General features: G+C 42.4%; 1 protein-coding gene and 1 long non-coding RNA gene across 3 annotated transcripts; one reads left to right on the forward strand and one right to left on the reverse strand.

Annotated features, from left to right (window-relative positions):
* Positions 1-966: 966 nt before the first annotated feature.
* On the forward strand, positions 967-21,237 carry LOC112668879 (caspase-14-like). Of its 2 annotated transcripts, none has more exons than XM_035704862.2 (7): positions 967-1,493; positions 2,970-3,022; positions 4,197-4,346; positions 9,936-10,161; positions 10,816-10,932; positions 16,997-17,106; positions 17,909-18,417. In XM_035704862.2, the coding sequence occupies exons 1-7, from the start codon at positions 1,145-1,147 to the stop codon at positions 18,083-18,085; spliced, it is 1,182 nt and encodes a 393-aa protein (XP_035560755.1). In that variant the 5' UTR covers positions 967-1,144; the 3' UTR covers positions 18,086-18,417. The 2 variants fall into 2 exon arrangements, with proteins under 2 accessions (XP_035560755.1, XP_035560756.1); XM_035704863.2 differs by lacking the exon at positions 17,909-18,417 and adding an exon at positions 19,051-21,237 and having other exon boundaries at positions 979-1,493.
* Positions 19,396-23,913, reverse strand: LOC112668735 (uncharacterized). The gene is made up of 2 exons (XR_003141842.3): positions 23,303-23,913; positions 19,396-22,662 (listed from the first exon to the last, which is right to left on the reverse strand). It is a non-coding gene; the product is annotated as an uncharacterized LOC112668735 (long non-coding RNA).
* Positions 23,914-23,927: the final 14 nt, after the last annotated feature.

Here is a 23,927-nt window from a genome sequence, read left to right on the forward strand (position 1 = left end):
AGGAGTCTGCTGGAAAATTCTCTCCCTCTGCCCCTCACCCCCACTTGTGTCGGTGGACTCTGTCACTCTCTCAAATAATTTTAAAAAACAAAATCTTAGTGTTTTTTACAGTTGGCTTATTAGAATCAGGATGCAAACAAGGTCCTGAGGTTCCTTCACCAGATCTCCCACGGGGTAAGTAAATTTGAGTGAAACCATAATTAGAATGAGTGAATTCCCGAGGGTCTCATCAAGTTAGGGAACGGAACAGCAGGCACAACAATCACCAACCTAGATCTGCTCCCCAAGGCAAGGTCCCTCCCGTGCCCCCCAGGGTGAGTAGCTTGCTTTCCAACTTCTTGCTGACTTCAAATTCTCAATTCTCATTTTTTTTCACCATTCCGTCTCCAAAAATAGTAGCCTCTAGGTGTTATCTCAGCGTCCAAGTTCTTCCCAGTGGTTCTTCCAAGTGGGAGCCACTGGGTTAGGTGGCCGACAAAACACAGGTCTAAGGTCAGTGGTTCTCAAAGAGGCTGCATGTTGGACTCACCCAAACAGTTTTAAAACCTGCTGATGTCTGGGGTCTGCCACCCAGAAATGTGAATGTAAGCAGCCTGGGTTATGGCCTGGGCAGGAGGAGTTTAAAAAGTGACCCAGGTGTGGGCCGCCTGGGTGGCTCAGTGGGTGAGCGTCTGCCTTCCGCTCGGATCCCGATCCCGGGGTCTTGGGACCGAGGCCCGCATCCTGCTCCCCACAGGGAGCCTGCTTCTCTCTGCCTGCGTCTCTGCCTTTCTTTCGGTGGCTTTCGTGAACAAACTAATAAAAGCTTTTAAGAAATAAAAATAAAAGTTCCCCAAGTGACCCTTAGGGCGCAGCCCTGGCAGAGAAACACGGAGGAGCCCCGCGGGGCGAGAGGTCCCACCGGGCGGTCCCTAACTCGGCTGCAAGGGTTCAGCAGGAGCCGCGGGGCGGGGCGGGGGCGGGGCGGGGGCGGGGCCAGGCCAGAAACCCGGCGGGAGAGCTCGGGTCGCCGCGGCCAGCACGCTCGGCTGCGGCTGAAGCCAGCGGAAACGCCTCCGTTGTACAAAACAAAGGGAAGAAGCGGGAGGCGTGCGCGGTGTGCTGGGCGCCGACCTCGGGTGGGCTCCCGCGCCTCTGGGTAGCGATGGAGCGGAGCCCGGGGAGCGGCGGGCGCTGGGAGTGCAGCGGCCCCCCGGCGCCTCCCGAGCTCACCCCGGACGTGGCGGAGCTGCAGAGCCGCGTGCAGGAGACCCTGGAGCTGCTGTCCCCGCAGGACCTGCGCAACTTCCGCCTGCTCCTCAAGACCGTGGACGAGGAGCCGCGGGTGAGCCCCGTGAAGCTGGAGCTGGAGGGCCGCAAGAAGGCGGGGCTGGCCCGTCTGGTGGCCCAGAACTACTGCGAGCCCGCCGCGTCGCGCGTCCTCGTCAAGGTGCTGCGGCAGCTCCGCCGCGCCGACCTGCTCAGGCTCTGGCAGGGCGCCGCCGACCGCGGGGGTGAGCCCGGGCGGGGGCGGGCGGGGGCCGGGGCCGGGGCCGGGGGCGGGGGCGGGGGCGCGCGGCGCGGCCCGCCGGCCTCCCTCCCGGGGATTTCCCGCGCGGCTCGCGGGGGCGCGCGGCGGGAGGAGGGAGCCTGGGGGGAAGCGGTCCCGGCAGTGGCCTTCCCGAGCGCCGAATCCGAGTGAGCCGCCCAGGAGCAGCCGTCGGGATCCACCGGCACATTTGGCGGGGAGGGCCCAGAAATGGGATCGACTCAGTAGGCCCGAGATGCTTTGTTAACAGGCACCTCCGAGAGAGCATGGTGTGGGAGGTCACCGTCACGTCTCCAGGGCATGTATTTATGGGGGGCAGGCAGCTCCCTCCCGCACACCATGAGACCATTTGCCATAAATCTAAGATGTGGCTTATGATCGAGACACGCAGTATGTAACAGGTTGAGGGAGGCTGGGGCGTCCCTCCTCCAGATTTAATAAACGTCCGTGCACATAATATGCGCGTGTGGGAGAGTACAGACTGAGAGGAAGCAGCAGTTATGGGAGAGCCATCAGATAGACGCTAAAATAAACTGTCGGTGACCTCTCCTATCAGCATGCTTAGGATCTGATGGAGCTTTGAGGTGTGGTACTGTTCCTGACTTTGTTTAGACTGGTAATGGATCCCAGCTGTCTGGCCCACCGGACACGGCCTGTAGGCAGAACACCGGCCGGCCTGCGGAGCTTTGACTCTCCTGTTTTTCTGCACCTGCACAGCGTGTGTGCTGGCCCTCCAGCGTAGTTATTCATGTATTACACTTTTGTTACTACCTCTTTAGACTGTGAGTCTCTTACTCTTGGCAAAGTGTTTGTGGTTTTTTTTTTTTCCCCCAGAATCATCCAGACTACACAATATTGTGGCTGTACACTTTAGGCACCCACTAAATATTTGAATTAAATACTAAGTGATGACGTTACATTTTTTAAAAAACACCTAGTCTTTTTATCTGTCCCTTGATGGAAACCTTGATCTCCTTTTCAGGAAGGACATGTGCAGCAATGTCAATCAATTAGACCTTGTCCTTTTCATCTCTGCCTTGGCTCTTTCTGCCCTTGTACCTAACTGGGGTCCAAGGGAGATCTGTTTTAAGTTTCTAGCCTCATGAGTTTGAGGAGAGTGTGTTCATAATCCAGGGAACCTGTTCTAAAATGAGATTGAAGCCTGCTGGACCTGAAAGCATAAAAGGCAACAGAATTCCTGTTAACAAGAATGACAGTGGATCTTGATTGAAAAGAAGAAAATGGGAGTTATACCATATGTTGGCAAATCGAACTCCAACAAAAAAAAATATACAAAAAAATAAAAGCTGTAATAGTAAAAAAAAAAAAAAAAAGCTGTAATAGTGATTCTACCCCTTTGACTCTACAGAGGAGAAAACTAAGGCAGAAAAAATAATAATACTTTTTCTGTTTTATTCTCTTTTCTCAAAAATGCATTCAGGGATTCCAAGAAAGATTCTAAAGAGAAGCTATGACTGTGTGGATGGAGAACTGGTAAATATTTTTGCTCTTATATCAGCAGTACACACTGGTTAGGAAAGATGGTATTTAGCCACTTTTTCTAGCTGACATTGGAACATTTTTTGTGCGGCTCTAGTTAGCTAAAGGGGATTGTACGGTTGTCTAAAGTAGTCAGATCTCACTGCTTTCTGTTATGATGGTGAAAGATAAACATGAGCCATTGAAAACTACTGTGCCTGCATTAACCAAACAAGGTAGGCACTGCCCTTATCTCTCTTTGTAAATTGAGAAAATGAGGCACTAGAAGTTCTAGCATGACAGGCTCTATGGCCTTGGATGGCCATGTAAATCACTGGTTGCAGAGTTTGGTTTTTTGTTTTATGATGGAAATTTTCAGCAAATACCAATGAAAAATAGAAAACGAACCTGCCGGTTTCCAGCCCAACTTACTTATGACCCCGCTTCAGCAAATTAATAACATAGGGCCAATCCTGTTTTGTCTGCTCCCCACTCCAGTAATTTTAAAGCAAATTCAGATACCCTCTCACTTTTATCTACAGATGCATGAGTATGACTCTTTGTCTTTGAGCATGACAAAGAGATTTTTCAAAACAGAACCACAATGCCATTATTCTACCTAAAAACAACTTCCGTAGTGTGTGCAAAGATGCAGTTGACATTCAGATTCAGATTTTCTTGACGTGGTCTGTCTTTCGCAGGTGATTTGTTTAAATCAGGATTCTGATTCATACAATACAGTTGATTGCTTTGTGTCTTAAGACTCTTAGGCTACTTCCTACTTCTTTAAACTTTTTTCTTATTGTTTACTTGTTGAACAAACTAGGTTGTCTGTAGAATGTCCCATGTTTTGGATTTTGATGACTACAGCCCTATGTTGTCATTGACTATATTCCACTCTCTGCCATGTTTCCTTAAACTGATAGTTATATGTATACATAGGAATTTAAAACTGAGATTGACCTATTAGTCCTAGTGTAAGGAAGATATTTGAAAGAAGTATAAATCCAGTCATGCCTCCCCCAACCCTCCTTCCATAGCTAATAAGAAAGTCAGGCAGTATTGCACCCCTGATCCAAACCGGGAAACCTCACCATTGATTCTAGAAGAAACTCATTATTTCCTATCTGTGACATATTTAGATTTGTGAATTTGGTTTGGTTTAAATGTTGGCTTTCCTGAAAAATAGGACCGTTATGACCTGAGTGGCAGTCGGAAGGCTTTTCTCATGTGTGTGGAGAAGAGCAGACCAGGGGCTCACCGGGACATCGAGCTAATGAAGGAATGGCTTGGCCAGTGCCAGTTTGAACATACAGCGTGCATCGATCCGAACAAGATGGTAAAATTAAAAACAAAAATGAAAAATTGTGACTTGGATCTTAAAATTTTCCTTTCTTTTTTAGAAATTGGATTTTGGGATGCCTGGGTGGCTCAGCGGTTTAGCGCCGCCTTCAGCCCAGGGCCTGATCCTAGAGACCCGGGATCGAGTCCCACATCGCGCTCCCTGCATGGAGCCTGCTTCTCCCACTGCCTGTGTCTCTGCCTCTTTCTCTTTCTCTCTCTCTCTCTCATGAATAAATAAATAAAATCTTAAAAAAAATAAAAATAAAAATAAAAATTGGATTTTGAGGGGGGCACCTGGTTGGCTTAGTCAATTGAGTGTCTGACTCTTGCTTTCAGCTCAGGTCATGATCTCAGGATCAAGCCCCATGTCTGGCTCTGAGCTCAGTGGGGAGTTGACCTCTTTAAAGAAGAAATTTTTTTAATAAATTAAGTTTTTATTGGTGTTCAATTTACCAACATACAGAATAACACCCAGTGCTCATCCCGTCAAGTGCCCCCCTCAGTGCCTGTCACCCATTCACCCCCACCCCCCGCCCTCCTCCCCTTCCACCACCCCTAGTTCGTTTCCCAGAGTTAGGAGTCTTTATGTTCTGTCTCCCTTTCTGATATTTCCCACAGATTTCTTCTCCCTTCCCTTATATTCCCTTTCACTATTATTTATATTCCCCAAATGAATGAGAACATACACTGTTTATCCTCCGATTGACAAACATAATAATTGACAAACATTATGCTCAGCATAATACCCTCCATTTCCATCCACGTTGAAGCAAATGGTGGGTATTTGTCGTTTCTAATGGCTGAGGAATATTCCATTGTATACATAGACCACATCTTCTTTATCCATTCATAAAAAATTTTTAAAAACCTTTTAAAGGACAGCCCTGGTGGCTCAGCGATTTAGCGCCACCTTCAGCCCAGGGTGTGATCCTGAAGATCGAGTCCCAGGTCGGGCTCCCTGCATGGAGCCTGCTTCTCCCTCTGCCTATGTCTCTGCGCCTCTCTCTCTCTCTCTCTCTCTCCCCCCCTCCCCCTGTCTCAGGAGTAAATAAAGTCTTAAAAAATAAAAAATAAAAATAAATAAATAAATACCTTTTAAAAAAAAGATTGGGTTTTGGGGCACCTGGGTGGCTCAGTAAGTTGAGTATCCGGCTCTTGAGTTCAGCTCAGGTCATGATCACAGGATCCTGGGATCCAGCCCCGGGTCTGCACTCAGTTGGGAGTCTGCTTTAGGATTTTTTTCCCCTCTTTCTCTGTCCCCACCCCTGCTGGTGCTTGCTCACTCTCTCAAAAGTAAATAAAGAAATCTTTAAAAAAATAAAATAAAAATTAGATTTTAATACCTGGCAAGAACCAGGACTACTGAGCAATCCCATGCGTGTCCTGATAAAATTTTTGATGCTTTTGTAATCTTAAGTGTGTGATACCTTACTTCTCCTTCTAGTCAAGCAGGGGCCTCTTGGCTCCAGTCTTGGCTAAGGCTCTGCAGTTGAAGAGGGAAGGGGACCCAAGAAGGTGTCCTAAGCAAGATGAGCAAGGAGGCCCAAGGACAAGGTGTGAATGTGGAGTAGGCAAGCTCCAGAGCATTTGGGAGCAGGAAAGACCAAAGAAACCCCTTTGAGAGATCACCAGGAGGCAGGCCAGAGGGATTCCAGTTCTTGTGGGATTCATTTAAAACCTGAAAGAGGTGTAAAGAGGGAGCTAAAAGTCATGAGCAGAATTGCATTTTGGATTAACTAGATGATGCTGAAAAAATAAGATGGAAGAGTGGTGGTGGGAACTCTATTTGACCTCTCTGACTCTAGCTGAGTCAGGACCTACACCTGCCTTAATTTAAGGATTATAACAGAAGAAGACCCTTCCTGGATATAAATAAATGTCAAGGAAGAGTGCAGTAGGGGCTGTGTGTGCCACATAGACCGTCTGAGCTGGAATTCTGTCTCTTCTGAGTTGTTACCTTAAATCTGATACTCAAACTGGTGAATTTTCCCTCCTCATTTGGCCATGTGTGGAGACACTTCTGGTTGTCACAACTGGAGTGTACTACTGGCATCTAGTGGGTGTTTGCAATGCCCAGAACAGCCCCTACAGCAAAGGATTTTCTGGCCTCAAGTGTCCATAGTGCAATAGTTTTAGCAACCCTGCCTAAAAAGGATTGACTACTTTCCTTCCTCTTCCTGAAATGGGGTTGATGTGAGTGACTTATCTTGGGGGGCTGTGGTGATAATGAATGAGCTTCTGTGTGTCAAAATTCCCAGAATACGAGCTGGCTTATAGCAAAAGCCCAGTAAGCTTAGATTTTATTTTTGTTTCAAAGGTAAAAACACTCTCACTTTCCCCAAGGATTGTACTAGAATCACTTACGTATTGTCTGGCTTTTTATCTGGTGCCTTCCATTTGAATGGTAGATACTGCCAAAGTTACTTTTATTTATTCTTTTAAGGATCTTCAGTAGTGCTTTTCTTGCATCCCAGCAATGTTTATTTATAAATGTTTAGCACTGTTACTGGCAAAAGTATTTCATTGTTTTGGGTTTCATTTTCTAGATTATTAGTTTAGTTAAACATCCTTTGGCCATTTTTTTCCTTCTGCAAATTATCTGTCCTGTCTCCTTTGCCTTTTTTGTACTGGGTGGTCTTTTTCCTATTCTTACAGTTATTTCCTGGACATTATTCATTTACAAAATGTAGTGCAAATACTTTTCTCTTACTCTATTACTTGTCTTTTGATTCTTTTTGTTCTCTTAAGTTGTATGGAAGTCTTTAAAAATTTTTTTTGAGTAAACTTGTTAATCTCTCTTGGCAGGTTCTTCACTTTTGTGTCTTGATTAAATCCCATGCCTTCCCAACTTAAAAAATTTAATTTTTCTGTATTATTTGTATTCAAAAGTGTTAAGGTTTCTGGGACACCTGAGTGGCTCAGTGATTGAGCGTCTGCCTTGGGCTCAGGGCGTGATGCCAGGGTCCTGAGATCAAATCCTGCATCAGGCTCCCTGCTCAGTAGCGAGTCTGCTTCTCCCTCTGCCTATGTCTCTGCTTCTCTCTCTGTGTCTCTCAGGAATAAATAAATAAAATCCTAAAACAAAAAAAAAAGTTTAAGGCTTCTTTTCTATTCTCTGGAATCTTGTTTTTGGAACAGTGTGAGATAGGAGGTCCCATCTTATGTCCAGATGGATAGTCAGTTGTCTCAACATTTATTGAATGTTGAAGACATATTTATCTTTCCCCCACATATTTGAATCTCCACCTTTATCATGAAACAAATTCCTATATGTAATCTGATTGGTTTCAGGAATCTAAAATATTTTGTTCCTATATTTGTTTATATTTCTGCCAGTATGTCACTGTTTTCATTCACCATGATTTTTCTAGGATATTTTGATGTCTGATAGAACCTATTCCTCTCCATTTTTTTTACTTCTGAATGTTCTTGATTCTTCTTCAATGTCCTCTGTTCTCTGTGAGCTTGGGAATAATCTGGTTAAGGTCCACCGAAATCCTTTGGGAGTTTGATTGCCATGACACTGAATTGAGATTCATTTGGTATGAATTGGCAAATTAATAGTATTAACAGAACCATTGGGCATGTCATGGTGTATGTTGCCTCTTCCCTGAAGCTTTCTTTATCCTTTTCTTCATTTAGGTAGTATGTATTTCTTCAGTTTATTCCTAGGTATAGTCCTAGTTTGGGTGTGACCATGAATGGAACCCTCTTTTTCCATTATGTAGTTTAAATGATTGTTGCCAGGTAACTGGGAGGGGTGTTTTATCTTTGTGAGTTAACCTTGTGTCCAGTCAGCTCACTGGTTGCTAGTTCCAATAGTTAGTTGGTTGATTATTTTATATTTCTAGATAATCATGGTATCTGTAAATAATGAGTTTTGGCTCCTTGTTTCCTGTATTTAGACTTCATTTTTAAAAAAATGTTTATTTAAATTCAATTTAATTAACATATACTGTGTTATTAGTTTAAGAGGCACAATTTAGTGATTCATCAGTTGCATATAACACCCACTGCTCATTATATATATCACATGCCCATCATCCAGTTATCCCATCCCCCCACCATCTCCCCTCCAGCAATCCTGTTGGTTTCCTACAGTTGAATGTCTTAGTTTGCTTCCTTCTCTATTTTTATCTTATTTTATCTCACTTTTTAAAGATTTTATTTATTTATTCATGAGAGAGAGAGAGAGAGGCAGAGGGAGAACCAAGCTCCCTGCGAGGAGCCGGATGCGGAACTCAATCCCAGAGTCCCGTGAGCCGAAGGCAGATGCTCAACTACTGAGCCACCGAGGTGCCCCTATCTTATTTTTCCTTCCCTTCCCCTATGCTTATCTGTTCTGTTTCCTATTTTTTTGTAAAGATTTTATTTATTTATTCATGAGAGACAGAGAGAGAGGCAGAGACATAGGCAGGAGGAGAAGCAGGCTCCATGCAGGGAGCCCCACGCGGGACTCGATCCCAAGTCTCCAGGATCACACCCTGGGCGGAAGATGGCACTAAGCCACTGAGCCACCTGGGCTTCCCTCTTTTGTTTCTTAAATTCCACGTAGGAGTGAAATCATATGGTATTTGTCTTTCTCTGACTGACTTATTTCACTTAGCATAATACTCTCTAGCTCCATTTACTTGGTTGCAAATGGCAAGATTCCATTCATTCTTTTTGATGACTGAGTAATGTTCCTGTGTGTGTGTGTGTGTGTGTGTGTGTGTACACACCACATCTTCTTTATTCATCTGTTGATAGACATCTAGGCTCTTTCCATAGTTTGGCTATTGTGGACATTGCTGTTAAAAACATTGGGGTGCATGTGCCCCTTTGAATCACTATTTTGTATCCTTTGGATAAATACCAAGTAGTGCAATTGCTGGGTCATAGTGTAGTTCTATTTTTAACTTTTTGAGGAACCTCTCTACTGTTTGCCACAGTGGCTGCACTAGTTTGCATTCCCACCAACAGCATAAGAGGGTTCCTCTTTCTTCACATCCTTGCCAACATCTGTTTCCTAAGTTGTTCATTTTAGCCATTCTGACTAGCGTGAGGTAGACTTTATTTAACTTTTAATTTTATTGAAGTGACTAGGATCTTGACTGAGGGGCATGGGAGCAGCAATAGTAGGCATTCCTGCCTTGCTTCTCTAGGGGGCTTGATCCTGGTGACATCTCATAGATGCTGGCATGGAAATATTATTGGTAGACACTTCCATTCTCTTCCATTTCTAGCTTATTGATGGAATTAGTTGTAGAGAATAATAATTTCTATATGTTAAAATAAGTTAACGATATAAAATTTATATACATTAGCCCTTTGGGGGATTACCATTCTATTGTATTTTGTGGTAGAGAATCAAAAATGACCTAATTCTGTCAAAGAAGAACCAGTGGCACAGGAAGAATTCTGAGAGCAACCAACAGGGAAGTGACAGGTTAAAGAACTGATATTTACCTCATACTAACCCTGTTCGAGACATTCTTTTCATATTTGTCATGTCCTCGGACTGCCTAGGAAAGGGGCCGTCTCTAGCATTTTTTTTTTTTTTTTTTTACCTTCAGTTCTTTTGAATATGTTATCCTATTTTCAGGAGTTACTCAGGAAAATAACATTATTTCGTGATGGACTCAATGAAATTAAAGGTGATGTTGGCTGTTGCCTCATTACCCTTATGTCCCATGGGGAGAATGGCTTTATTAAAATGGAAGATGGTGAAAAAGTCAACCTGCAGGACATTTTTGAAATGTTTAATAATAAAAATTGTCCAGCACTTCAGGAGAAACCGAAGATCTTTATCATCCAGGCCTGTAGAGGAGGTAAGTGGAGACTTCTTTCTAATAGCCATGTTTCGGGGATGCCTGAGTGGCTCAGGAGGTTGAGCGTCTGCCTTTGGCTCAGGGTGTGATCCGGGGGTCCTGGGATTGAGTTCCCCATCGGGCTCCCTGAGAGGAGCCTGCTTCTCCCTCTGCCTAGGTCTCTGCATCTCTCTGTGTTTCTCATGAATAAATAAATAATAAATAAATAAATAAAAATCTTAAAAAAATAATAGTCATGTTTCTAGGAAATTTTCATATGGATGATTGAGAAAAGAAGTTAAAAATATTTACTTGTTTGTTTTTTAAAATCAGAGGCCCCTCAGCTGATGTGGCTTTAGTTGCATGGTATCCTGGAGATTTTGGACTGGGAGAAGGGCTAGAAGAGGAATTTAGCTGGGATAGAATGGTTAGCTAAGGCTGAGGTGGGCCTTGTGTCATGAGGTAGGCCGGGGAGGCTCACAACTGAGAAAGATGTGTGCAATTCTCAAATGTCCGTGGGATGGCAGGTGGCCTGTGGGGCCGACATCCAACTTTTGTAGCTTCTTCAGATATTTCTCTCTTGTGGAGATACAAGTTTTGTTGGAACTTTGAGTAAGGGTTCTTAGTGTCTGTGGTATATTCCTGTAGTATGTATTTTTGTTCTTCAAAACACAGAGAGAAGAGACAGCGGTGTTGAGACTGATGATGAACCCATGGAGTCTGATGATGTATCTGAGAAGAGGAGGCTGCCCACATTCAGTGATTATTTCATCATCTATCCCACCCAGGCAGGTGAGTTGTGAGGTGTGAGGGTATATGACAGTGACACACACCTTCCAGAAGTTTTGGGTCATTCGTAACTTTCGTGTTGTTTTGTTTTTGTTTTTGTTTTTGTTTTTTAGATTATCAGTGCTTTAGAAATTGACCTATATAAGGAGATTTTTTATTAACTCACCATCTCTCTTTACAGATGTTCTCACTTTTAGAGAGGGCAGGTTGACATCTTATTGTTAGTTTCTTACAGGAAGACACAAACCTCTGAGCAAAGTATCACGTGGTAAATAAGATCATTGACTTTCATATGAAAAAGATCTTGTCCCAAAAGCTAGTTCTGCCACTTGCTGTATTTGAGACCTTCAGCATTTTTAAATTTCTAGATATGTCCATTTCTTCATGTAAAACAGGAATGATGGAATTTACTTATATCGGGATGTTCTATAAATTGAATTATATAACCACAGATGTGCTTATCATAATAACTGGCATAATAAAAAAAAGTAATTAGGTTCTATTATTACTAATACATTATGCTAATAAGATTATTATCATCATTACTAATAGTGTTATTAATAGTAAAAGCCCAAAAGAATCTTGTGGTAGACTTGATTCATTTGTAGGAGAGGTAGAATTGAGAGGTCAAAGACATTTCTTTAGCTTTTTTTTTTTTTTTTTTTTTTTAAGTAATCTCTTCACCCAACATGGGGCTTGAACTCACAAACCAGGCATCAGGAGTTGCACGCTCCACCAACTAAGCCAGCCAGCCAGGTGCTCCCCTTTAGCTGTTTTTATCCTGACCTCTTTCAAAGAGGATAAAGGCAGTTTGCAAAAATACATATGGAATTCAAGATAAAATGTTAGTGAAAAAATGTAAGCAAAGGAGAATAGGGCAACAACTTAAAATTAAACATACTTCGTGGTAAGATGTGAAGAATACTATCCCAATTCAAGTGAGATGTAAGATTTCACTCCTTGGTTATTTATCCAAGAGTGGTGAAAGCACATGCTCTCCCAGAGACTGGCACACAGATGTTCTTAGCATCTTTATTTGAGGTAGTCAAAGACTAGAAACAACCCAAATGACCATCAACAGGTGAATGAATAAACAAATTGTGGTGTGCCATCCATGGAATACTACTCAACAATAAAAAGAAATGAGTTCCTTATATAAGCTAACCACAGAATTATTATGGAGCACTTAAGGGTCAAGGTGAGGAACTTAATGTTCCAGTTTTATTGAATGAATGGATTTTATCACTGTGTGCTGGACTATGTATGTTTAAGGTCTAGAGATTCAGTATTATTATTATTATTTTTTTTTTTTTTTGAGATTCAGTATTGAACAGAAGAACTAAGAATCTCTGCCTACATGGAATTTACGTGCTAGTGGAGACAGACAATAAACACATAAACCATATATTGTGCTACTTTATGATCCCATTTATATAAAGTTCTAAAATAGGCAAAACTAATCTGCAGTATTGGAAATCAGGATACTGTTTGCCCTCGGGGATGCAGTGTTTGGGGTGGTCATGACCAGCGCGTGCAAGAAGAGGACTTCTAGATGCTGGCACCAACTTGTTTCTTGAGGAGAGCACTGGTTAAAGGGTGTGTTCATTTTATGAAAATTTATTGACCTATTATATACCTCATGCACACTTTTCTGTGTGATGGTTACCTTTCAGTGAAATGTTTACTAAAAGTAAAATATGTTGCATGGTGACCAGTGCTATGGAGAAAGATAATGCAGGGACAAGGGATACAGGGAGTGTCCCAGGGCAGGAGTAGAGATTGCAGTTTAAAAAAAAAAAGAGATGGGGCAGCCCCGGTGGCACAGCGGTTTGGCACCACCTGCAGCCTGGTGTGTTATCCTGGAGAACCGGAATCGAGTCCCACGTCGGGCTCCCTGCATGAAGCCTGCTTCTCCCTCTGCCTGTGTCTCTGCCTCTCTCTCTCTCTCTCTCTCTCTCTGTGTCTCTATGAATAAATAAAATCTTTTAAAAAATAAAAATAAAAATGAAAAAAAGAGATGTATATGGGATGCCTGGGTGGCTGAGCGGTTGAGCATAGGCTCAGGGCATGATCCCAGGTCAGGGGATTGAGTGAGTCACACATCGGGCTCCCTGTGAGGAGCCTGCTTCTCCATCTTCCTATGTTTCTGCCTCTCTGTGTGTCTCTCATGAATAAATAAATGAATAAATCTTTAAAAAAATTTTAAAAGAGATGTATAGAGATGTCCCCACTGAAAATCTGATTGTTGTGTAGATACTTGGGGGACATGAGAGAGTGACTACAGATATTTGAGAGAATTTGTGTTGTAAGATAAGAATACTTAGTATATAGCAGTAACAAGAACTCTGTATATGGGCAAATAGGCCACAGGCTGGAAGAGAGAACCTAGAGGCAAAACCAAATATGTAGGGAAACTAGACAGGTGACAAAGCAAAGCAGTCATTGCTAATCAGTGTGGAACGAATGGCTGTTCAATAAATAGTGCTGGGAGAACCAGTTTCTTCATGGGAGAAAAATAAAAATTTATTTTCAGATTTCTTGGCCAGGTTTCATTGCATGAAATGTCCAATCTATGGTAGTGCTCCTTTTATCTGATATTTGTGGCTTCCCTCTTTTATCAGTCTTGCCAGTCGTGTATTTATTTAATCAAGAACCTATTTTTAGTTTTGTTAATCTCCTCTGATATCTGTTTTTGATTTCATTAATTTTGACTCTTGTTTCCATTTTTCTTCATTTTGGTGGTATTTATTCTACTCTTCTTTTCCCAACTATTTCATTTAGGTACTTGGCTCATAATTTTCTATCTTTTTAAAAATATAAGCATTTCTATTTTTTAATTTTTTAAAAAAGATTGTGTTTATTTGAGAGAGAGAACACAAGCAAGGGGAAGGGGCAAAGGGAGAGGGAGAAGCAGACTCCCCCACAACCCAGAGCAGGAGGCCTGATGCCGGACTCCATCTCAGGACCCTGGGATCATGACCTGAGCCAAAGGCAGATGCTTAACCAATTGAGCCACCCAGGTGCCCCTCCTGGTCCTAAATAATTTTTCCTTTGACCTTGTTTGGTAAATCAGTGGAAATTGACTAGCTTTCAGCCAAAGTCTAAAGTTCTCCAATGTCACTTATCAGACTCCGTTTTTTGTGGCCTAGAATCTGTCTTGAGGACTGAACCCATGGCCGTGGACTTAGGATCGCTGATTATTTTCAAAGCAATGAGAACTTTATAATCTTTCATTTGATAAGATACCTGGCAGCTACTCTGATTTTCGTTTTACTGACTGGCACATGATTCTTCAAAGAGCTTGAGACTATGTTAGGTTAGAGGTTTTCAAGTGTTATTTGCCATAACCCACAAGAAGATTGTGTTTCATCAAATCTAATGCCTTGATTGTAAGACATACCATTATTTTGTATCCTCAAGAAGCTACCAGTTGATCTATGACACAGAAGATATTATAGAGCACATCCAGATTTCAGAGATGCTAAAGTGGAAAAAAAAAACCTTTGATCTTAGAATTGATAAAATACATAATTCATTGTAGTTTGTCATATATATTTATGTAAAAATATAAATATATGTGTAACACACTAGTTTTATAAATCATAGCTGCCCTTGCTACCATTGAGCCACTTTAATATTTTCTGGTATAGCCTGCTTTATCCCATTATAAAAAAATGCAGCTTAAGGGACTCCTGGGTGGGCTCAGCAGGTGAGCGTCTGCCTTCAGCTCAGGTCATAATCTTGGGGTCCTAGGATCGAGTTCCGCATTGGGCTCCCTACAGGGAGCCTGCTTTTCCCTCTGCCTGTGTCTCTGCCTTTCTCTCTGTGTCTCTCGTGAATAAATAAAATCTTAAAAAAAATAGTGCAGCTTTAATCCACTAAATTGATTTATTGGCTGATTATTGGGCCACAACCTGCAATTTGAAGAACACTGGACAGAATGGTTCACCAAGCTTTGTGAAGAGGGGTTTCTGACTGTGATTTACTCTAAGAGGGACAATACTGAAATTCCTGTATAGTTCCCACACTGAACAGATATGTTCTGTGAATTTGTTTACAACTTCATAGAGATAAAACCGAAGTATGAGCTGTACATGTTCCATGTATGCCATTTGAATACATGTAAGTATACATTCATGACACTATCACCATGATAGAAACAAATGCTTCTATCACCCCAAAAAGTTTCCCCATGTTGTGATCTACCCTTGCCTCCATCCCCATCCCTATGCAACCACAGTTGCACTTTCTGTTGCCACAGATTAGATTACATTTTCTGGGATTCTCTATAACTAGAATTATATAGTATGTATATACTTTTAGTTTTGTTAATCCCCTCAGATATCTGATATACTTTTTAGTATGTATTACTTATATATATTTTCTTGCCTGCCTCCCTGTCTTTTTCCACTCAACATAATAGTTTTGTGATTCGTCCATGTTTTGTGTATCAGTAGTTCATTTCCTTTTATTTCTGAGGAGTATTCAGTTGTGTAAATATAACACAAAGTGAACACAATGTGTTGAGCCATTCACTTGTTTTTGAACATTTGAGTTGTTTCTAGTTTTTGGTTATTACCAACAAAGCTCCTGTGAACACACATGTGTAAGTCTTTGGGCATATGTTTTTGTTTTCCTTGAGTACATACTAAGAAGCAGAATGTTTGATTCATATAGTAGGTATATGTTTGACTTTTAAAGAAACTGCCAAATTGAAAATTCTTTTTCAAAATGATTGCATCATTTACATTCCCGCAAACAGTATATGAGAGTTCTAGTTGCTCCACATCTTTGTTATCAGTTGATTTGACCTGTTTTAAAACTTTCAGAAAGTCTGAGGGGTGTGTAATAGTATCGACATGTGGGTTTAATTTGCATTTCTTGAAGAATTAATGATTATCTTTTCCTGTACATATTGGCCATTCATATATCTTCTTTTGCTAAATGTCTGTTCATATCTTTTACCTAATTTTTTATTGGGTTGTTTGTTTCCTTGTTGATTTGTAAGATTTATTTATGTATTCTGGATACATGTAATTTGGAATGTATTACAGATGTTTTCTCCCAATCTGTGGCTTTTCAATTTCTTAGTAACATTTTCAAAATATAAAAGTTTTTGGGTGCCTGAGTAGCTCAGTCAGTTAAGCATCTGCCTTCGTCTCAGGTCATGATCCTGGGGTCCTGGGATTGAGTCTCGTATCAGGCTTCTGACTCAGTGGGGAGCCTACTTCTCCCTCTCCGTCTACCCCCCCCCCCGTTTGTGCTTTCTCTCATTCGTTCACTCTCTCTCTCAAATGAACAAATAAAATCTTAAAAAAAAAAAGTTTTAAATTCTGATGAAGTCCAACTTATCAGCTTTTTCTTTTATAGTTTATGTTCTTTGTGTTCTAAGAAACCTCTGCCTATGTTGAAGTTGGAGAGATATCCCCATGTTTTTTCTGTTTCAACCTGGATTTATTATCAAAGTGTACAGTTTTGATATCCCCATCAAATTTCTACACTAAACAGACATGTTTGGCGTTCTGTTTTTTTTTTTTTTTTGGCGTTTTTTTAAAAATCTAATTGATAATAAAAATAATTTCACTAATTAAACTTTTGAGGACCCTAAAATGAATCTCTATGGGTATATTTTGGGGGAATTTAGCTTAAAATCCTATAGCAAAAGCCAGAAATTAAAGAAAAAAAATAGGGAAGGGATAAATGAAGTAAATATGGCAAAATGATGATAACTGTTGAATCGGGGGGATGATTATATGGGAGTTTGTTAAACTTTGCTTTCTACTTTTGTGTATATTTGAAGTTTTATTTGGAAAATTCATATAAGAGAATTGCCCTGTTGAGGGGTTAGTTTGACCATGCTGCTGGTCACAGTAGTCCCCTGAGACACTCAGGTACTTCCTCTTTTTTGTGTCTATGTCTCTTACGGCCCCAGACACTCTTATTAATGCAAGAATGCTTTTTTGTTCTCAGCTTAAAGCCATTTTCCAGGCTTAAATGTGAGTAAAAGACCATGTTTGGTGTGAAGAGAGGAGTAAAATGGAAAAAACGTCTTGTGTTTGTATTGTAGATCACGTTGCTCTACGGCACCCTCGCACTGGCTCCGTGATGATTGAAGCAATGTCCGAAGTCTTTAAACAGTACGGAAATAAGTGGCACATCGCTGACTTTTTCACCAGAGTAAGTAAATTCCAAGGGAACAGGTGCTCCTTTCATGCTGATGGTAATGCACTTGATGAGAGCATTTTCAGGCAAAGGTTGACTTTAGCCATGGAAATATGAGAGATACTGAAAAGTTGCCTGGAATGATGGGCTGATCATAAGTTTTGATGACTGTGGCATTCAGATAACATGGTTGAGCCAGCTGATGAGGGAAATTGATCGTGACATTTTCTGGTCATTGGTAATCTGAGTACGTTGGATAGGAGGTGAGCATCAAAGTTCTTGCCTGACTTGGCTTCCCGAGAGAGGAGAACCTTGGGACTTTAAGGATGGACTCTAGCTCACATTTGTCTTCCCAGTTGGTAGCCCATAGTAAACAATCATTGAATGAATGCGTGCCCATAGTTACAGTAGATTTATACATGAACCATAGTTTGGAGAATTGCCCGGTTATTGTAGTTTATCATATCAAGATTAAAGGGTAATTTTCTTCTCAATATGAGAGTTTTATACCAAAAGAAAGCTAATTAGAAAAAATTGCAGAAGGGGTACCTGGGTGGCTCAGTGGTTGAGTGTCTGCCTTCGGCTCAGGTTGTGATCCTGGGATCCTGGGATTGAGTCCTGCATCAAGCTCCTTGCAGGGAGCCTGCTTTTCCCTCTGCCTATGTTTCTGCTTCTCTCTCTGTGTCTCCCAGGAATAAATAAATAAAATCTTAAAAAAAAAAAAAAAGAAAAGATTGCAGAAGAGTACAGTAAGAGTGATACTAAAGTCTATTGCATGGCTCACTCCAGAGCAATTACTATTTTCTGCACTTCACAGAGTAATCCATTAAAGCCTTCCAACACCCCTCAAGTAGCTACTGGGATTCGCATCCACCGTGACACATGGGGGCTAGTCAGTGGCTCAGCTGGCATTCCAGCCTGGGCGGAGTGCTTCTGGAGTTCATGCCCTAATCAAAATTATGTATTAATTACTTCACACCTCCCCAAGGTATAGTAACTACTTTTGTTTCTTTAGAATAGATTTATTGTTAATACTTTACATATGATGCTTAATAGCTTTTAAAACTCCATTTCACCTCATAGGAGCTTGGGGGGAAATATTAAAGGGAGGGGCCATGGATAGTTTTGATGCTTATTTCAACCATATTCCCAAATATCTTATATTGTTCAATTTCTCTAAGAACATAGTTTCTGGTCAGCTCAGGAATATGTCATAATAAAGACAGATTTAACCAGCTCTGAATAGAAATCCATTTTAACTGATGCTAACTGAAAAAACTGTTCATTAAGCCTTTACTCAACACCCTTCATTTTTATTTACATATATGTATTTTACATATTTATTTTTGTTTTTCAATTTTTTTTTTTATTTTTTTAAAGATAAATAGTGCAGGGTAGGGGCAGAGGGAGGTTAGACTCCTCACTGAGGTGAGACTCGATCCCAGGACCCTTAGATCATGACCTGAGCCAAAACCAAGAATACACTTAACCTACTGAGCCACCCAGGCACCCAGCCATTCATTTTTAAAGCACTTTCTGAGTAGACACTGGCCAAAACAACAACAAAAAAAATCCAAAAATGTGCATGATGAAGCTACATACAGCTTAGGTAGCAGATGGTAGATGTACTTACGACCCACCCTGGGATTGTAGAGTTGTGGGATGGTTTGGACATAGCGTAATCCAACCCTTTCATTTTACCGTGAGTCACCAAGACTCAGAAAGGGTTAATGCCTTGCCTACTATTACCCATGGGCAGGTTGAGACCAAACCCAGGTCTGTGGACCCAAAGCTAGTGCTCTTCGCATCCAGAGTGCTACCTTCCAAGCACTTGGTGGGACGTGCTCATCTGAATGCCGTCTGCATCACTTTCGGGAATGCACAGAATTTCACTATGTGGAGTTTACTAAAAGGCTTTTTGCTCAGGGCTCTTGGACAGTTTGTGCTTTAATCTTTCAGGTGAATAACAGAGTGGTGCACACTGAGTTTCATCTGCACGAGGAACCAATTAAAGTATCACTTGTCATGGAATCAACTTTAACTAAATCCGTGTACTTTTGACAGCGGGAAGATGAAAAACTGAGGACTGTTTTGTAGCCAACTTTGTAAATAGCGGGGAGTATTTGTAGCATAGAACGAATGGTTATCATTTTGCGTTATTACTGTCACTGGCTGTATTTCTCCAATTTGTTTTGTCTACATACGGTATTTCTCCAAGACTGGACCGGGCTTATTTGACACTTGTAAATAATTTGGCTTCTTTGAAAAGAGAACTGTTTTTTGAAAATGATTTTTCCTGAACTGTTATCAAAACATGGGAGTCCAGCTCTATGCGTGGACCATTTTTATCGTGTGCTTCTCTTCTTGATTACACCCCATCATCTTCCACTTTGGTGCTGGTGTCCTCGTTTCCTTGGCTCAGTCTTCATGTAGTCTTACCTGTGTTTCACCTGATTTCCCCCATATTGTTGTCTGTGGCCAAACTCGTCTCTGTTTTGACTCTATAAGCCATTCCTGAGTCTTATCTGGATGTCTTCGTTTGCACTTTATGCCCTTGATGCCTCATTGTTCACCTTCGCCTCATTCCCCAGCTTCTCCTGTGCCATTGTAGTACCTTGAAGAGATACCTGCAGAGTTTGGCTGAAGCATCCCTTGTGCAGGAAAGCTTTTGTAACCCCTCATGCTAGGTCAGCCCTTTCTACATGCCCACAGACCCCATGACTTAGCAGTTAGCACCACTGAACTTATTAAATGACCAAGTATTGGCTGTTGATCTCTTTCTCCGGTTCAGTCAAGCTCCAAGAGGCAGGGGCCACTCGTCTCATTCATTGTTGTGTCTCAGCTACCCCCGCCCATGCCTTAAGACATAGAGAAGCACTGTGATGCATGTTTATTGAATAATTTGTCTCTGTCTTTCCATTATTTTGTTCATTCCTCAGACCTTGCCTCATTACCTCTGTGCATCTAGCCACCTTCTAGTCATCCCCACCAGGTTGGATGTCCTGTGGCCACTTTAACTGAACAAGTTGGAAATCAACCTGTTACCCTTAAATCTCTCCATAAAACTCATCCCATTATTGATAATCTTTGACTCTCCACTGCCTGCAGAATATATGCCAGTTCCCCTAAGAGAATATTCCAAGTCCTTCTCTGTCGGGCCTTAAACTATACTACTTGTTTTGGGGGTTTATTTTTGTTGTTGTTTTAAAGATTTTATTCACTTATTCATGAGAGAGAGAGAGAGAGAGAGAGAGAGGCAGAGACATAGGCAGAGGGAGAAGCGGGCTCCCGGTGGGGAGCCCAATGTGAGACTCAATCCCAGGACCTCTGGATCACAACCTGAGCTGAAAGGAGATGCTCAGCCGCTGAGCCACCCAGGTGTCCCAACCTATACTACTAGTATACTACCCACTTGTCCTGGGTCTTGACCACACCAGATGATTTGCTCTCCCCTCAAAAGTCCCCTCTCCCAGAATCAGGCTTATAGATTACTGAATGTTGAATGAATGCTTTTGGCTATTTTATCACAGTTCATTCTCTCCTTTCCCTCTGAAATGCCCTTTGTTTTCATTATGTTCTTCCTCTATACCATACATTCCTTAGGGTGCAAGTTGGGTCCCATCCCACTAGAAGGAAAACCTGCATATAGGCCAGTGTTTCTAGAGTAAGAAACTCCAGACTGAGCATGAGTTTTCATTGCAATCGTGTTCTAACTTTCTGTGTAACTTTGGACCATATTACGCCCGGTTTCCACATCATAAAAGGAGACTTGGCTCGGCTGAGAACTCATTCCACTGGACTTCAATGAACTTTGGCTTCTTAATAAACTGTGAATATTCTGCAGGTGTGGCTATTCCTGAACTTAGAGGTTCAAGCTGGCAGTTGCCTGACATGGTTGGGCCTGTATGAGGATACAAGTGTTTGGTGAAAATGCTCTGAAGATTGAGGGTCACAGTGACTGAAGCAACCCAGAATCTCAGGCCAGTCTCCATTTCAGGGACAATTGTGTCTTTTTTAGTTAATGTGACTTCTCAAGTATATATGTATGTGATTTAATTTTTAAACCTGTTGATTTTGTATTTGATGTGTAACTTCACTTTTTTTATATAAAGCATTAAAATGTCACCTTGGTTCATAAAATATGAATATCAGGTGAGCCTTCTCTGTTCATTTGCATACTGTGTGATCCTAGGATTCCTGGCACAGGGGCTCATCTCAGGGGGACAGCAGCAGCTGAAATAGACAATAGCTCTTATTTCCTGGGAGAGGTTAAGTGACTTGTTCAGAGTCACAGCATGTAATGAAGCTAGGAATCCAATGTATGAACTTGTATTCAATGCATGAATACAAGACAAAAAGTGCCAAGTGAGAGAGAAATGGTATAAGACAGAATCCTTTCGGTGGACAGAAATCCATTTAATTAAGGATATGAGAGCTTTGGGACAAAGGAGGGAACAGGGAACGGTTATTTTGGAACATTGCTCAGGCCATTGCAGGTAAGTTTCCTGGAGAGGGCTGCAGCACAACTGGATAACAGACCAACAGGTGAAGGAGGAAGCTTGGTTGGGGAAGGAGGTGGAAGGTGCCCAAGATGAACTTGAAACCTGGAGCCAGCTATGTGTCCTATATTCTCAGCTATAAATCAGAACAGGGACTCCCCTAGCCATCCAGTGCCCTGCGTAGTCCCCCTAAAACCACACAGTCCCTAGCACAATTGTATATTTGGAAAGAAACCTATGCCAGATGTTTATATTTTTATTTTTTAAAGATTTATTTATTAGAGCCTCGCGCACAAAGGCACACACAAGTTAGGAGAGGGGCAGAGAGAGAAAACCCTCTAGCAGACAGTGCCTGAGCACAGAGTCTAACTCCAGGCTCGATCTGCAACCCCGAGATCACAAGCTGAAACCAAGAATTAGAGGCTCAATTTAGGAGCCCCAAGATTTTATCTTTTTTACTTTTATTTATTTATTTTTTTAGATTTTATATATTTGAGACACAGAAAAGCAGGGGGAAGGGCAGAGAGGGAAGGAGAAGCAGACTCCCCACTGAGCAGGGAACCTGACCTGGGCTTGACCCCCAGGACCCTGAGATCATGATCTGAGCTGAACACAGATGCTTAACTGACCATCCAGGTGCCCCTAGTTTTTATCTTTTTAAATATGAGCCCCAGAAATCAAGTTTGCAAAAGGAAGGCTCTGAGATTTTAAAGAATGGGCATGTATATAAAAATGCTGCAAAGACTTGTGCAGAGAACTGGGAGGCTGCACAGTGGAGGACACCACAGACAGTCTTGGGCAAGTGCTTCTTGGGGCAAGGGCTCCTCACAGTGGTTTACTGCCACTGCAGTTGGTACCTTCATCTTTGGACTTCTGAGAACTCGTTTCTTCGCCAAGGATTTTCATCATGTAGATTAGTTCTCAAGGGAGCCCTGGGTGGCGCAGTGGTTTAGCGCCTGCCTTTGGCCCAGGGCGCGATCCTGGAGACCCGGGATCGAGTCCCACGTCGGGCTCCCGGTGCATGGAGCCTGCTTCTCCCTCTGCCTGTGTCTCTGCCTCTCTCTCTCTGTGACTATCATAAATTAAAAAAAAAAAAAAAAGAGCAAGGTTATTTTGTGAGAAAAATAGAATTTTGTGGGGAAACACCAATGAGAGTAAAATGTCCTTGTAATGAAGTAGTCTTGGGGCTGAAGGGTGCTTCTAGAACAGAGCTGCTAGGGTGGCTCGGGAATGTCCCACAAGGCCCTCCGGAGAAGTCATGCAGTGACACAAAACTGTCCCTAAAAGCCACCCATTCAGTTCCTACAGCTAGTTTTTTTTTTCTTTTGAGAGCCGAAATGCCTAGATATTTTCAATAGTTTTGAAGAATGCGTAAAGCCACGCCTATTTGTTTCCTTGCTATCAGCTTTTTATTTTTTTCTTTTCCAAAAAAGGTTTTATTTTTCTGTGAGAGAGAGAGGCAGAGACACAGGCAGAGGGAGAAGCAGGCTCCCAGCAGCGGGGAACCCCATGCGAGACTTGATCCCAGGACCCTGGGATCACGACCTGAGCAGAAGGCAGACGCTCAACCGCTGAGCCACCCAGGCGCCCACGTTTTTGTTTTGTTGTTTTGAGAGAGAAAAAGAGAGAGAGAGAGAGACCCCGAGAGACCCCTCCTGGGGCGCGGTGGGGGCGCGGCGGGGCGCGGCGGGGCGGGAAAGGCGAGACCGAACCGTAAGCTCCGTGCCGAGGGGGCTCCGTCTCACTCCGAGGACTCCGATCCTGACCTCAGCCAACATCAAGAACTGGCAGCTCAACCGACTTAAACTGTTTTTTTTGTTTTTTGTTTTTTTTTAATTGTAGTATAGTTGTCACGGGCTTCAATTCTTTAAAAATAATCTCCCTGGAGTCTTTTTTGTATCCCAGAATATCTTTCGAATATTTTTCAGTGGCTGCATAGTACTACAGGAACAGAATAAATTTTTAAAAACGAACTTATTGATAGAGATTCCTCTTCTAAAAAATAAAATCTGCCATCTGTACAGTCTTTTTTTCCTTTTGATTGATTCAGGAAAATTTCCCATAATCAGATTTCAAACTCTGGATGTATTCCTGAGCTGTTCTCCCAAGAAATGAAAATAATTCCTTCGGCTTTTACCGATGGAGTACTTGGGCACGGTGTGATCAAAACGTAAGGAACCTGCAGGCTCGGCCAGGGAGCGGCACCGGACACCGGAGCCAAGAGCCGCGCGGAGAGCCCAGGCCGCACCCCTCGCCGCCGCGGCCGCGCTTTGCTGACGCAGGACTCCGTGGGCGGCCGCGCAGCGCGGAACCTCTTCGCAGCGCCGGAAAGCGCCA

Source organism: Canis lupus, chromosome 23, assembly GCF_003254725.2.
Source record: "Canis lupus dingo isolate Sandy chromosome 23, ASM325472v2, whole genome shotgun sequence".
Lineage (NCBI taxonomy): Eukaryota > Metazoa > Chordata > Mammalia > Carnivora > Canidae > Canis > Canis lupus.